The following is a 15804-nucleotide window of genomic DNA, read 5'->3' on the forward strand; positions in this document are numbered from 1 at the left end:
CTATGTATTATAGCGTAAGCTCCCCCTTGAGAGGTGTTAGAATATTGAGGGCCATGCAATTCTGTAGGACTGCTTTTCTCATCATGGAAATTTCTGAACTGAGCAAACACATGGCTTGGTTACTATCATTTAAGGATTGCTGGGTGAATTTTGTTAAAGCCTCTATATGAGTAATGATATCTTCTATTCCAAGTGAAGGAATAAATATTGCAGCCAAATAATCATACCATTGGAAAACCGATTGAACCCAACATGCCAACATGGAAAGCAGAATGACAGCAGCTGTTTTCAAGGCTACCTGTAGGTGACATTGAGCCTAAAGGAAACCAATTGTACACCATCCTAACCAATCTGGGGAGATCCAAGGCCATAAATTTGTTCCATAAACCTATTGGGTCCTGTTAGGAGCTATCCCACCATTTTAACATCTAGTGAAAACCGTCTTTCAGACCTTGAAACATACACCCAAAGGTTATCAAACATTAGATAGGATTAATTTGGGATTTAAAAACATTGACTAATGTGGATCCGATGCCATCGTTCTGCAACTTGCAGCTTGAAGTCAGGCGGATGCTTTCGAAAGCTGTGAGAATGGCCTGATGCATTCCTTTGGACTGCCACGCTTTATGCTACTGGATGCTAAGCCACGTTGCATTCATCCATTTCCTTACTGATGGGAATTTGGAGTGTTCCCAGTTTTTCCCATCACCAACACCCTTGTGCCTGTGTTCTTGCACACTACAGGTACCAGCGTGTCTCCGGAAGAAGTACCAGGCAGCGGACTTGCCGGAACGTAGAGGAAATAGCTTTTATTTTTCCTTCCAGTTTTAAGATCTTGGGCTCAAAGCAAGGACTCTGGAGTCCCAGAGCAGGGATTAGGATTTGGACATCTTTGGGCATGATTACTCTGCCCACCACACCCAGCTCCCTCTCCAGAGCTCACCTACACCTACCTTCTTTGTTTGTATCAGTTCCCCCCAAGAGTCAGAGAGAGCAGTTGGCCTGTGGTTGGGCTGGTGCTGGTGCGGAGCGGGTGGGGTGGGGAGGGGGCATCTTCCCAGTAATTGGGCAGGGAGCAGAAGCAGGCAGGATGGGGTCTAGGGCTCTCCAGGCCAGCCGCCACTGTCTCCCAGGCTGGAGAAGGGGCTTGAGGGGAAAGGCAAATGGGGTGAACTGAATGAGGGTGGGGTTCTGACCTCCTCCTACACACGGGGGCCAGATGTATGACCTGCCACTATTTCCCTCTGGAACTGGAGAGCTCAGGGCCAAGCCACAGCCTGTGATATACATGTTCCCAGCAACATTTTTCTGTGGTAGTTGGTCAGAACACGGAACAGAGAGATTGTGTGCTCAGTGGAGGGAAGGGAGGCAGGGAAAATGCATCACCAAGGGTTGAGGTCACGCCCTCCCATGTCACCTCCCTTTCAACAAGCTTCTCTATTTCCTCACACTGGTGACCACAGCCCCGAGACCCCCTCTGCCGACAGGCGGTGCTGGTGCTGGTGCTGGACTTCTCCCCGGGCACAAGTTGCCTGCACGTCTCGGTGAGCAGAAACCTCAGCTGGAAGGTCTCTGCCAAACTTAGTTACGCAGACAGCAGCGAGATGTGCTACACCGCCAAGCAATAACCAGTGGATCAGGCTCAGGGTCAAAGCTGTAAACTAAGCAGTCAAGCCCACCTTCTCCAGGGAGGGGTTTGAGTGGAAGGATTAAGTCCCACGAACGTTCTTTTCTGACCCTGAGGTCTGTGACTGTCCCATCCCACATGTGGTCTGTCCACCTGAGCTCATGCCATGAACTCTGGAAGCGAGTCAGGGTGAGAATATGGGGGAAGGGTGGACCCAAGTGCTCCCCATTGTCCAGGTGCAGTCACTCCTTACTTCCCATCCTCACTGCGCCCATCCTGCCCCCGTCCCAGGTAGCTCATGTTGGGTGGTCTCATATATGGGTCCCCTGATTCTAAGATGAGCTACTCTGAGGAGCCACCCTTCCCAATCTCATTCCATCCACACCCACAGTAGTTGTCAGACATCATAGGATCACAGAGTAGGATCGAGAGCCTCCTCCAGCGAATCCAACATTTTGAGCATCCCGACACCCTGTCGTGGGGTTTGGTGACTTCTGCATCATCCCCCTCCTATGTTTTGGGAATTTAACAACAACCCTTGAACAAAACAGATCCGACCCTTGCTTTTGCTCATTCAATGCCTTACAGAACCTGGACCAGCCTCTACTCCCTTTACGCCCTGAATCACACCTTTCTCCCTCAAGGGGGATTGTCCCTGATTACTTTTATTCACACACAGGGACACACAGTCACCAACCTGGAATGTCCTATCTACCATCATACCCCCTTTTGTGTAGTAAAACACCGGTCTTTCGGGAAGGGTGTCAGGCAGAACCACCCTCGCCTCACTCAAACACAAATCTGTCCCTCTGAGTCTCAGGCTGGTACAGCCCTGGGTCCCGGCTGAGGGAAGGAAGTGCTCCCCAACCTCCAGTGAGGGGGAAATCGAACATGGAGTTCAGACTCAATCTCGTGTGTCCTAAAGAGGCAGTCTGGGAGATTGAGCTGGGACACGGAAATATCATTTCCAGGAAAATCTGTGTCATGGGGCGGGTGGAAGAGTATTTGACGGGGACCATGCAAGAACACAGACCTACTAACCACACTTGCCATAGAACCTGACGGGCCAATTTCCACTCAAGGGTATAGAGACGACCAGGCTGGAGGAGGGTGGTCAGCTGGCTAGGGCAGGGAGGATGTGAAAGCTTCCAGATTGGAGCTCTGGAAGGGGGTCATGAGTTCCTGCTGATGGGGAGGGGGAATGGCAGAGATGAATGGGAACCGCCAGACCCCAAAGGAGGGGGGGGGGGTTTGGAGAGAACTAGAAGAGGGCCTTCGGGGGAAAGGGAGGACGTGCCAATGTGGCCTGGCAGAGCACACACAGGACCCAGACCTGGGACACTCCGCTGGCTTGACTGCAGGGATGGTAGCAGAGGCTGGCCCAGAGTCCCCACCACAGGATGCCAGAGATACTGTTCTGGAAAAGGCTCTGACGTGGAGCAGCGCCCCGCCCCGGCCCCCTACCCCTACCCCTACCCCTCCAGAGAGAAGGCAGAACACAGAACACAGAATATGAGAGGTACTTTAATTGGAAACTGCTGTGAAACTGGGGCGGGGCGGGGGCAAAACAAGGGGGAGAGGAAGCCCTAGCTGAGGCAGAACAGGAGGGAACGAGCTTGGCCACAGCTCCCGGGCCCCAAAGGTACCAGCTGCTCCTCTTGCAGGAAGACGCTGGGCTCAACCTGTGAAACAGCGGAGTCAGGGAAGAGCCTCAAGCCAGGGCCAGCCCCCAGCCCTGCTCAACAGCCAGGACTGTGGGAAGGGGTACGGTGTGTGTAACACTCACTTCAAAGGGTCTGGAACTTGTCAGCCAGGTACTGCATGGCGGCTGCAACAGGGACAGGCATTAGCAGGCGCTCCAGACAGAGGGATATAGAAGCCCGTCCCCCTATCCCCGTGAGGAACCGCCTAGCCCTGCAACCTGAAACCCCCTCCAGACCCGATGCAAAGAGCTCTGGGCCTGATCACTCCCCACCACCCAAATTGAATGTGGAACCGGTTCCTAAAGGGAAACAAAATGTGCCAGCAGCTCTCATGCTGTGGGCCGTGCCACAACCAGTCAGAACTCGTCACACAAACAAACAAACAAACAATCCAACAAGAACCTTAGAAGCCACACCAAGCAGCAGTTCAAGGAAAAAATCAACGAGGCATCTCTAAAAGTCCTATCAGAAGGAGATTCCCTAGGACTGGTCTGGTTGGCAAAGTGTGCATGCAGTCCAGACAGTACTTTGCTACTTGTACACACGCCCAGCTGTACATGCACAGCCGGCTCCAGGGCCAGGCCTGCTAGGTTCTCCTCCCCACAGGGATGTTGGTCCCTGCGAGGCCGACTGCACCTGCAGCCCACCCCCACCCCAGGTGCCCACCTGGGTTCCGCACTAAGACACCGCTCTCTGTCCCTGGTTCCTCATACCAAGTTGCTCCTTAAGGTCGTCTATTTCTCTCTGTAGCACGAGACACTAGGCCAGCAGACACAGGAGGAAGAGAAATGATCAGTATACTCTGGCCTCCTCTCTCCTCCACCTTCTCCTCTCTCCAGGGCCCTCCATCCCAAAGCCGGGTGGCTAGACTGGCAAGGGCTCCTCAGTGGAAAGGAGGTGGGCTCCCTCCGTGGGGTACGCGATGGGGGCCCCACACATGTCAGTTGAACTTGGACCCAGATCCCGCCCTCGAGTTTGGGCCTGCATTTCCAGGAGCCAGAGGAAGCATTACCCAAGGACAGCCCGGCGTTCCCAGTGGCTGCTGCTGCCTTTCCGGTCTTGGGGGATGGTCAAGTGGCTCCCGGTCACCTGAGAGGGAAAGGACACACAATCCAGCTTCCCAGGCTCCCAGTGAGGTGGAAAGGGCCAAGCGGGGTCTAACGTGAGGTGAGGCAGCACCACCCTCCGCTGGCAACAAGCCGCCCCTGCTCTGCCCAGCAGCCCGAACCTTCTCTCTGGGCCTGCCTCCCCTGTTCCCCGGGGGCAGCCATTTCGCCACCGCGGTCCCCAAAGACTGTGGCTCTGGATTCGACCCTCCCAGAGCTGCAGCCACAGCCAGCACGTGGGAGAGCAATGTGGGCGAACAGGACTTAACAGAAAAGGCTGTTCCCCTGCAAGTCTACACCTGGAGGAGCTGTTTGGGGCACTGCCACCGATCACCCCGGCCGCACAAACCCCACACAGAGGATGTGGCGGCTCAAGGCCAGCCCTGCCAGCACCCCGTCTCCTGTGGGAGAAGCTGCCTGGGAGCAAGGCTGTGCCCCCAGCAGAGACAGAGCCAGAGGTTTCTGTCCTCAACCCCTCTCCCCTCCCCTCATATCAAACCCACGACACTCACCTGAGGGGACAGGCCCCCTGGGCATGACTTCTCCTGGGTTCAGGGCCAAGGGCTCTGAGTTTCCTGGATCTTGGGGGCCTCTGGTGTTGAGGTCGCCACTGCTGGCTTTTCCACGATGCATGCGTGGAAAAGATGTGCCTGGCCTGTAACCTGGCAGCTGAAACAAGAATTTCTCACCGATTTGGACTAAGGATGTGTGTGTGTGTGTGTGTGTGTGTGTGTGTGTGTGTGTGTGTGTGTGTGTGTGTGTGTGTGTGTGTGTGTGTGTGTGTGTGTGTGTGTGTGTGTGTATGTGTGTGTGTCTGTGAGACAGAGAGAGAGAGAGAGAGAGTGAGTTGTGTGATTCGGGGCCGGGGTGAGGCAGGGAATTGGGAAGGGAATTGAAAGGCTGATCTCATTAGCACTTTCTCCCTCAGTCAGCCCCAGGCCAGCAGGCAGAGCTGATCTAGGGACAACAGTGGGGCACTGAGAAAGCCCAGGTCCCCTGCAAGGAAGGTCTGGGGAACAGCTAGGAAGTAGGATTCAGGAAGCTGGTGAGTCTAAATACTGAGGCTTTTCGGGGAAGCTTTTAAGGGATCCCCCGACCCAATTCAGCTACCAGCCCTCCCTTCCGTCCCAGCCCCAGTCTCGCAGAGGAGGCTGGAAACAGGCCAAGGGTGGAGAACCGGGCCCAGCACACCCGAAGTGCTACCTTAATGTTTGTCCCTAGTAAAAGGAGCCCGATCTGGCATCCTAATGACCCAGTGACCGAGGGGCACCCAATGACGACCCCTGAGGGATGGACAGAGGCAGCATGGGTGAAGACGTGTGTCCTGGGGGCGGTTGGAGCGGGGGTGGGGGAAGAGTGGGGAGAGAGGAGGAGCATGGCCTACTCACTTGGCCCTTTGCGGCTGGGTCTCTATTTGGGTCCTTATCTTCTCCCGCCACCGCCTCAGACTCCCTTGCCCGCCTGGCCACGGATTTCTTCCCAGCGCCGGTGTGCTTGGACTGTTCGGTTCCCAAAGGGACCAAGGTATACCTCTTGGATCTCCCAAGCAGCGGAATACCAGAGATTGGGGGCAAGGTGGCCGGTTCCAGGGCAGTTGCCGAGATTCGCTCTCCCCCGGAAGGGAAGGTTGTCCCCAGGGCAAGTTTGGAGGCTCCCCTGAGGGATTTCTTCTCCTGGGCCCCCTTCTTCCTAGGAGTGACCCGCGGCAGGCCACCTGCAGCAGCAGCAGCAGCAGCAGCAGCTCCCGGGTAGCTGGACCTGCTGCCCCCGTTCCCCCAGAGCACGCTCCGCATTTTCTTAGGGGAAGAGATGCCCTGCTCTCCCACGTCCTGCGTTTCCACAACCGAAGTGAGTCCTCGCGGAGCCGAGGACAGGGAAGAGCCTGGCACGTGAAGGAAATTCTCCCTGACTTGGAAATTCGAGTGTCTGGGAGTGTCCCCGGGATCCTCGGGTGTGCTGGGCTCGGCCTGGCCTCCTCCTCTGGGGTAAGTGCTCACCGTCATCAGCTGTGTCTCACTGAACTCATCTGAGGACTCGGGGTCGGACAGCAGCCAGGCCAGGCCTTCCTCGGGGAGCCGCTGGCGATCCGCAGCCACGTTCAACCTACGCTTAGGGCCTCTCTTAGGGTTCCCCCAGGCCCGGCCCGCTTCGGGCCCACCGAGGTGGAGAGGGCGGGCCGGAGCCGGCGGCGCTTCCCCACAGCTCTGGTCGGGCGCTCCTCGACCGCCGGGACCCGCCTCGAGGCCGGCCCACACGGCGGACACTTCGAAGGCGGCGCAGCTCTCCAGGGACGGGTGTCTGCGGACGCCCAGCACGTCCCACCCGGCCAGCTGCAGCAAGATGGCCGCCGCAGACTCCTCGTCCAGGTGCACGAGGTCCCTCGTGTCGTCAGCCGGGGAGCCAGGTCGGCCTTCGGGGCCGCACGGCACCGGCCCTCCCGCTTCCAGCATCTCCCGCTCCGACTGGAAGCCCTCGGGGTCCGGGAAGCCGCCCCCGCCCTCGCCGCTCCGCGGCTCCCCGGGCTCGGGGCCTGGGTCGGGTCCCCACGGGACTGCGGGGCCGGCCGGGCCGACGCCGGCCCGCTCCCCGCCCTCTGGGCCGAAACCCGTTCCCCACACCCACACAGACGCCTCATCGGGGGAGCTCATGTCGCGACCCTGGCGGCGCCGGAACCGGGGCGACGGTCGATGGCCCGAGTCGCGGTCGCGGTCGCGGTCACCGCGGGTGAGGCGGGCGGCGCTCAGAGGGCAGCGGCAGCCCCCTCACGCGCCGCACGAGCTCGCCTCAGACGAGACGACGCGCGGCTTCCAGCGCGCCTCCCACACCCGCGCCGCGGCCTCCTCATTGGTCCGGGCCCCGCCAACCAGCGGGCGCCTTGTTCGCCTGCCGCCTCGAGGCCTAACCAATGGGGTCGAGGGCCTCTGGTTTGCCCCCAAGCCTGTGGGCGGTCCGGGCAGTGGGCTGGCGAAGGGGATGGTGGGAGTGCCTCCCTCTGTCAAGCCTCTCGGCCCGCCTCCTCCTGTCCCGCCTCCCCTTTCCAGTTAGAGTCACAGCTCCGAGCCTCCGTCTCCCATCTACACAGGGGGTCGGGGAGTGAGGGCGCTGGGCTCCACGGGTGGTGAGGATGAAACGTCAAGATGGAGGCGCTGGACGCCTAGCACGCGCCGAAAGCATTTGCCAGCCTCCCTTCCACCGCAAGCCTTACGACCCAACAGGAGAATGGGCACAGGAGTCCCGCAGTCAGTGATCAGGGGTCGGCCAGAGAGCAAAGGGATCGTATTTTCGTTCTGTAAGGTCTCTGTCTCAACTGCTCCATCAAATGTGGCTCAGCAAACGTTACTGGCAGGCGGGTTTGGCGGACAGACGACTGGGGTTGGCCTCGCTCCCTCAGCCCTTCCCCCGCTCTGCGGCAAATTCAAAGAAGAGGAAATCGCAGTGGCCAGTTACACCCCAAGAGATGCTCCCCACCGCTGATCCTGGAGATGTGAGCTAAAACCACGAATCGGGTTTCACACACTAGGTTGACAACCTTCAAAGAGCTTAACCATTCCGAGGGTGGGAGAGGTTAGGAGCAAACCCCTGTGGCGGTGGTGCAAGAGATCCATTTGGGAGGTAATCTGGCAGAACCCATTGAAAGCAACTTAGTGCCAGCACGGACTCTGTGCCTGGCACTCTTCTAAGCGCTGGGCATAAATAGTAATGCATCCGCGTGACACGCCTAGAACTATAGCACCAACTATTACTGGCCTCTTACCGGTGAGGAAACAGGCACTGAGAGGTTCAGCCACTGGCCCAAGGTCATTCGGCTCGTGGGGATCAGCGGGCAGGATTGAAACCAATCAATCTGACTCCAGAGTCCTTGCTTTGAGCCCAAGATCTTAAAACTGGAAGGAAAAATAAAAGCTATTTCCTCTATGTTCCAGCAAGTCCGCTGCCTGGTACTTCTTCCGGAGACACGCTGGTACCTGTAGTGTGCAAGAACACAGGCACAAGGGTGTTGGTGATGGGAAAAACTGGGAACACTCCAAATTCCCATCAGTAAGGAAATGGATGAATGCAACGTGGCTTAGCATCCAGTAGCATAAAGCGTGGCAGTCCAAAGGAATGCATCAGGCCATTCTCACAGCTTTCGAAAGCATCCGCCTGACTTCAAACTGTAAGTTGCAGAACGATGGCTTTGGATTCACATTTGTAAATTAAAGCACTTGCGTGCGTGGGCACACACACACACACCAGTCAACCCTATGTAATATATGAGAATTCATTCAAGTATATGTACAAGTATGTTTTAAAGTTTTGAAGGACGCACAACCAAGGCCTACCAGTTGTGATGGCGGTGGGTGTGGATAGCCAGGTGTCTCTCAATTTTTCTTGGAACTGTCAGTTCTCAGCTTCCCTGAGCTGAGCAGTACTGATGTCTGGGGAGTGGTCCCTCTCTTGGTTTCTATATGGCCCATGGATGTTAGAATTTCCCTTGTCTGCCACCCAACTCCTACTCTGACACCCCTCCATTCCTCCCATACCTTCCTTCTGCTCTTTCCCTTTCATTCTCCTCTGCCTTCAGTCACCTCTCTCTCCTGCATCCTGCTCTGGCTGACCTCCTGGAGAGTCCTGGGATGTCTGAACCCCTCTTGTCTGTGGAACTCAAAGGCCCAGTTTTCTGGGTCTGCACCTGAGAAGCTGGCCATGCTGGAGAAGTTACAGAGCAGGGGAGATTGGGTGCACTGTAAATCTGCAATCCTCCTCCTCGAGCCTGCCCCCGATGGTGCCTGCCTGTTTGTGGATACCGCCCTCTTCCACTTCTCCCGGTGACTTTTTAAGTCATGGTGTGCTATTTCAAATATGTTAAAATGAATAAGGAAGGATATAGCAAAATCCCCTGCATCCACCAGCATCCTATGAAACATTACCAGTGGATCCAGTGGAAGCCTCCGTCTTCCCTCTCACCATTTCCACTCCCTTCCTCCCTCCCCCATAGAGAGACTCCCAGAACTTCTTCTCACCTTCTCCACTCTCTTCGTCCCTGTGGCTCTCCTACCTGCTCTTCCCCTGCATCCCATACGTCTCCAATGATGTCACTAATCTCTGCTCTACCCCCCTACACTCACCAGGATCCAATACTGGTTTTGACTTACTCTCTTGGCCTGGGGTGGGAGCCAGTGTCAGAGGTTCCTCTTGGCCTTCCCAAGGTGATAGCTCTTACTCCACAGACCAATGACCCAATGTGCAGGTCATTGCTCCAACTGCCAAGTGTATCACTTAGAATTATCAGCTTGGGGACTGGAGAAATGACCCCTATGTTGGTCCAGGGACCCAGTCAGCTCACCGTGAACTGATATCTATCCCCAACTCCTTTTACTGCCAGAACCTCATAAGCCCCACTCTAACAGGGCCCCATCATGACACTTTGGGCTTCCGGGATCAATGTCAGCTCAGAACCTGTGGCCAGTAGTCCTAGACATGTCTGTGTCCAGCGCCAGTGTGCAGTCACCCAAGCATCTAAGAAAACTGCTATAAACATTTGCATACAGATTTTTTGCGAATGTAAGTTTTCATTTCTCTTGGGTAAATATCTAGGAGTTAACTTGCTGGATTGAATCGTTAGTGTATTTTTAACTGTTTCCAGAGCGTCTGTACCATTTTTTGCATTCTCACCAACAATGCAGGGGAGTTCTAGCTGTTCCTCAGTCTCTCTAGCACTTGGTATTGTCTGTATTTTGTTTTTATTTCAGCCATGCTTATAGCTATGTTGTGGTATTTCATTGTGGCTTTAGTTATTTCCCTAATGACTAATGAGGTCAAACATCTTCTCAATAGCTTACTGGCCATCCAGTAAGCACAACGTCAGTTCGATTTCTTTTTTGCTCATTATTTATTGGGTTGTTTGATTTCTTATTACTGAATATCGAATGTTCTTTATCTCTTTCGGATACAAGTTCTTTACCATGCGTGCTTTGCAAATATTGTTTCCCAGTCTGTGGCTTATGCTTTCAAAAACAAAGAAACAGACAACACAATTTAAAAATGGGCAAAGGAATTGATTAGATATTTCTCCAAAGAAGACACATAAATGGCCTACAGGTATATGAAAAATGCTCAACATCACTAGTCATCAGAGAAATGCAATTCAAAACCACAATGAGTTATCACCTCAAAACTGTTAAGATGGCCAGTATTAAAAAAAAAAAACAAAAAACAAAAACTTAAAATAGCAAGTGTTGGCAAGGAAGTGAAGAAAATGAATCCCTTGTGCATTGCTGGGGGGAGTGTAAAATGGTGCACCCACCATGGAAAACAGTATGGAAGTTCCTAAAAAAATAAAAATAGAACTCCCATATGATCCAGCATTCCCACTTCCGTATATTTACATTTACATTACAAACTAATTGAAATCAGGGTCTTGCATAGATTATTGCACTCCCATGTTCATTGCACCATTATTCACAATAGCCAAGAGATGAAAACAACCTAAATATCTATCAACAGGTGAATGGATAAAAGGTAGTATATATAATGTATACATATAACAGAATATTATTCAGCCTTTAAAAAGAAGGAAATCTTGCTATATGCTGTAGTATGGATGAACTTTGAGGATATTATACTAAGTGAAGTAAGCCACTCACAAAGGACAAATACTGCATGTTTCCACTTATATGCGGTATCTAAAGTAGTCAAACTCTTAGAAGCAGGAAGTAGAATCCTGGTTGCCCAGGGCTTGGGGGAGGGGGAAATGGGGAGTTGTTGTTCAATGAGTATAGATTTGCAGTCATGCAAGATGAAGAATTCTGGAGATCTGATTACTACAATGTTCATATAGTTGACAACATTGTACACTAAAAAATTTGTTGATAAGGTCGGTTTCATATTATGTGTTTTTGCAATAAAAATAAATTAAAAAACAAAATGCCTTATTCAGTGGCTTTTCATATATTCCCAGTTGTGCATCTATCACAATCAATTTTAGGATATTTTTGTTAGCCCAAGAAGATGCCCTGTATCCCTTAGCCATCACCCCCTACCCCCCAACCCACCCCAGCCCTATAGGCAAGTAATAAACTACTTTCTGTCTCTATGATTTGCCTAGTTAGGAAATTTTGTATAAATGGAATCACGCAATATATAGTACGTTTTGTCTGGCTTCTTTCACTTAGTATAATGTTTTTGAGGTTCGCTCATGTTGTAGCATGTATCAGTACTTCAGTTATTTTTATTGCCAAATAATATTCCATGGTATGGCTATACCACATTTTATTTATACATTCTTCAGTTTATGTTTATGGGCATTTGGGTTATGTTTAGTTTGGGAATATTATGGATAATATTCCCAAACTAAATGCTGTTACGAATATTCATATACATCTTGAGTTCATGAGTTTTTTTGTGAACATATGTTTTCAGTTCTCTTAGGTAGATCCCTAGGAATGGACATTCTGGATCATATGGTAACTCTATGTTTAACTTTTTAAGAAAATACCAGAATATTTTCCAAAGAGATTCAACTATTTTACATTATCACCAGAAGTGTATGAGGATTCAAATTTCTCCAAATCCAAATATTTGTTATTATCTGTATTTTGGATTATAGCCATCCTATTGTTTTTGCAACATGGTATCTCATTATGGTTTTGATTTATATTTCCCTACTGACCAGTGGTTCTGAACATCCTTTCATATGCTTATTAACCACTTCTGTACCTTCTTTGGTGAAATGTCTATACAAATCTTTTACCCAATTTTTTAATGGGGTCATTTTCTTATTTATTTATTATTCTTATTCTTTATTCTGGATACAAGTTCTTTGTTAGATCTGTGACTTTCAAATATTTTCTCCCAGTCTGTACCTTGTCTTTTCATTTTCTGAATAGTGCCTTCTGAAGCATAAATGTTTTAAATTTTGATGAAGTCCAATTTATCAAGTTTTTCTTTTATGGATCATGCTTTTGGTGTTATATCTAAGAAATCATTGCCTAACTCATGTTTACAAAGATTTTTCTCCTAGGGTTTCTTTTAACAGATTTATAGTTGTAGGTTTTACTTTTAAGTCTCTGATCCGTTTTGCATTAAGTTTTGTGTGTGCTGTGAAGTAAGGTTCTAAGTTCGTATTTTTGCATGATATCCAGTTGTACCAGCACCACGTGTTGAAAAGACTATCCTTTCCCCATTGAATTGAAAATCATTGACCATAAATATAAGGAGAGTTCGTTATTTCTGAACTCTCAATTCTGTTCCATTGATCTATCTCTATGCCAGTACTACACTAACTTGATTATCTGTATTTTTATAGGAAGTAGTTTACTATTATAGTAAACTATTACTATAATACTACTAATACTATAGTAGTATAGTATACTATAGTAGTATTATAGTAATAGTTTATAGTTTTGAAATCAGAAAGTGGACGTCTTCCAGGTTTGTTCTTTTTCAAAGTAGTTTTGGATATTCTGTTTTGTTTTGTTTTGTTTTGTTTTTCATTTCCATATGAATTTTTGGATCAGCCTGTGAATTTTTACAAAGAAAGCCTGCTGAAATTTCGATAGAGATTGAATTGAACCTATATATCAATTTGGGGAGAATTACCATATAAATAGTGAGTCTTACAACCATGAACATGCAATGCCTTTCCATTTATTTAGATCATCTTGAATTTCTCTCAACAAACATCAATTTGTGTTTCTCAGTGCATAAGTATTACATTTGGTTTGTTAAATATATGCCTAAGCATTTTATTCTTTTTGATGCTATTGTAACTAGAATTAAGTGTTCCTTAATTTCATTTTTGGATTATTTGCTACATGTATATAGCAATAAAATTTGTTTTATGTATTAATCTTGTATTCTGTGATCTGTTGAACTTCCTTATTAGTTCTACCATTAGAACCATTCTTGTGGATTCCTTAGGATTTTCTGCATATGAAATCATGTCATCTGAGAATAAAAAAATTTCCTTTTTTATTTCCTATCTGGATGACTTTTAGGTCTTCTTCTTCCCTGTTTGAACTGGCTCAAACTTCCAGTGCAATAATGAATAAAAGTAGTGAGCATGTCTTTGTTGCTGACTTTAGGGGAAAAGTATGCAGTCTTTCACTACTAAATATGATGTTAGCTGTAGGTTTTTCATAGATATTCTTTATCATGCTGAAGAAATTTCTTTCTATTCCTAGTTTTTTATTGTTTTTATCATGAAAGGTGGTCGAATTTTGTCACATGCTGTTTCTGTGTCAGTTAATATGATAATGTTTCAGTGCTTTCTTCTTTTAAAATAGTGTATTACATAAACTGATTTTTAGATGTTAAACCAACCTTGTATTTCTAGAATAAATCCCACTTGGTTATGGTATATAATCCTTTTTATATGTTTCTGAATTCAGTTTGTTAATATTTTCTTGAGGGTTATTTCATCTATATTCATGAGAAAGATTGGTATGCAATTTTCTTTATTTTGGATGTCTTTGTGTGTTTTGGGCATCAGGGTAATTGTGCTGGTCTCAGCCAATCGATAGTGATACTGTCAGCTAGAAATACCTGGAGGCACTCACCTGGACTCCAAGGCGAGCCCCCACAGATATTTCCCCTTTCAGAACCAATGTTGTGGTTGAACTAGCCCTTGTGGTTCTTATTATAATTGCAAGATGCACCTCAGCAATAACCTTTAGGAAACTTTGAAAGGAGGAAGTTTATTACTCACAAGTCCTGGAGGGTACATGGCATGCCTTGGACCACACAGAAAGGTTGTGGGTGGAGAAAGAGAGCTGGGACCTGGGGTTATGTTTTTATCGGGGTCAAGAGTGAGGGGCCTAGGGTTTCTCAGATTCACTCTTTATTGATGAATTTAAAACAGAATGGGAATTAAAGTACAAGAAGGGAAAAACAGGCAGCCAAAGGGTCAGTTATCTAAGTCAATCAGAGATCTCTAAAACAAAGGAAACTTCAGGGGTGTGGTGGCCTGGCTCTTTACCTAGTCGTGTAGCTGGCAATTTGTTCTTTTTGATATAGCTGTCTTTGAAGTGGTGCCTCAGCAATCAGAAGCTTAATGTCAGGCACTTGCATTACAATTAAAAAAAAAAAAACTGTCAGAGGCTCACACTACAGTAATATTGGCCTACTAGAGCTATTTTGAAAGTGTTCATTCCTCTTCTGTTTTCTGGAAGAATTTCTGGAGTGTTGCTATTATTTCCATCTGAAATGTTTGATAGCATTCAGCAGTGATGCCATCTGGACAGGAGCATCATTGTGGGAAGATTTTTAATTATTAATTTAATTGACTGTCTATTATTGAGTCTGTTTTGAAGTTTGTGTCTCTCTACAAATTTTTTCATTGCATATATGTGTCTAATTTGTTGGTATAAATTTTTTCATACTATTTTCTTATAATTTTTAAAATTCAATAGGCTCAATGGTGATGTCTCCTTTTTCAGTCCTGATTTTAGTGATTCCTTAGGAATCTCTTTTTTTTTTCTTGGTCAGTCTGCCTAAGGTTTGTGATGTGTTATCTTTTGGTTTCATTGTGTTGTCCAAAAAAATTAATCAATAGTCAATCTAAGAAAAATGGACATTTTTCTTTGAGCCAACCTGAGGACTATAACATAGGAGACAATCTTCAGAAAACTCTGAGGACTGTTCCACCCATTGGAGGTAAAACCGTTATATAAGTTTTTGAGACAAAGTAGCATATTAATAGTTTACATAGTCCAACAAGGCGAGTAGTGGGTATTAATGACCCATTACAGGATTGAGAAAGGAAAGTTACTCTTAAGGAGTTACCTTGCTGGTTCCAGGAGGAAATTTCTTTTCTTCCTTTCTTTCTTTTTTTTTTTTTTTTTCTTTTTTTTTTTGGCGTGTGGGCATTCCTGTATCTTTTAAGGGGATCTAGTTAATGTATAATGTGATGCACAAATCACACTAAAGGGGAGGGGGTAGTGGCTCAAATGGGCAGAGAGAATTTTATGTTTAAAATTTTTCTTGTCCTGCCTGAAAATAATTTTATTTCATTAATTCCACTTTTGATCATTAATCTTTCAATAGAAAGCATTAGGTGATCAAGTATTTGGTCCCTAAATGTTAGGGTTGTTCTTTACCTGCCTTGGGTCCATCATGTCCCTCGATGCTGGGTCCTAATAGCCCGGTTCTTTCTTTCCTTTTAGGGGGTGGTACTAGTAAGATGTCTGGCAAGGAATAAGGGTCAATTCCAAGTTGTCCAATAGGACTTGCACCAATTTTACCTTGCATGTGCATTGTGCATGTCCATTATTTTATAGAGAACTATAGATGTGATCAATAGTTCCCAGTTGTTTAGATATCATTATCTTAGTAGGAGCAGGTGATACACAGTGCAAAAAACAAGAAACTAAAACTTTATAAGTTACAC

The 15804-nt window shown here is 48.2% G+C and overlaps 1 protein-coding gene across 1 annotated transcript; it reads right to left on the minus strand.

Moving 5' to 3' along the window:
- Window positions 1-3414: 3414 nt before the first annotated feature.
- On the minus strand, window positions 3415-7084 carry LOC137756793 (uncharacterized protein CXorf49 homolog). Its single transcript, XM_068533321.1, has 5 exons — window positions 5825-7084; window positions 4949-5105; window positions 4343-4419; window positions 4044-4089; window positions 3415-3455 (listed from the first exon to the last, which is right to left on the minus strand). The coding sequence occupies exons 1-5, from the start codon at window positions 7082-7084 to the stop codon at window positions 3415-3417; spliced, it is 1581 nt and encodes a 526-aa protein (XP_068389422.1).
- Window positions 7085-15804: the final 8720 nt, after the last annotated feature.

This window comes from Eschrichtius robustus, chromosome X, assembly GCF_028021215.1.
Source record: "Eschrichtius robustus isolate mEscRob2 chromosome X, mEscRob2.pri, whole genome shotgun sequence".
In the NCBI taxonomy this organism is placed as follows: Eukaryota; Metazoa; Chordata; class Mammalia; order Artiodactyla; family Eschrichtiidae; genus Eschrichtius; species Eschrichtius robustus.

Excerpts from the sequence above, each read along its gene's own strand:
- LOC137756793 (XM_068533321.1), bottom strand. The coding sequence starts at position 7,084 with ATGAGCTCCCCCGATGAGGCGTCTGTGTGGGTGTGGGGAACGGGTTTC. Across the intron at positions 4,090-4,342 it reads GAACGCCGGGCTGTCCTTGG|TGTCTCGTGCTACAGAGAGA; the intron begins GTAATGCTTCCT and ends CTGCTGGCCTAG. Across the intron at positions 3,456-4,043 it reads CGACCTTAAGGAGCAACTTG|CCGCCATGCAGTACCTGGCT; the intron begins GTATGAGGAACC and ends TCCCTGTTGCAG.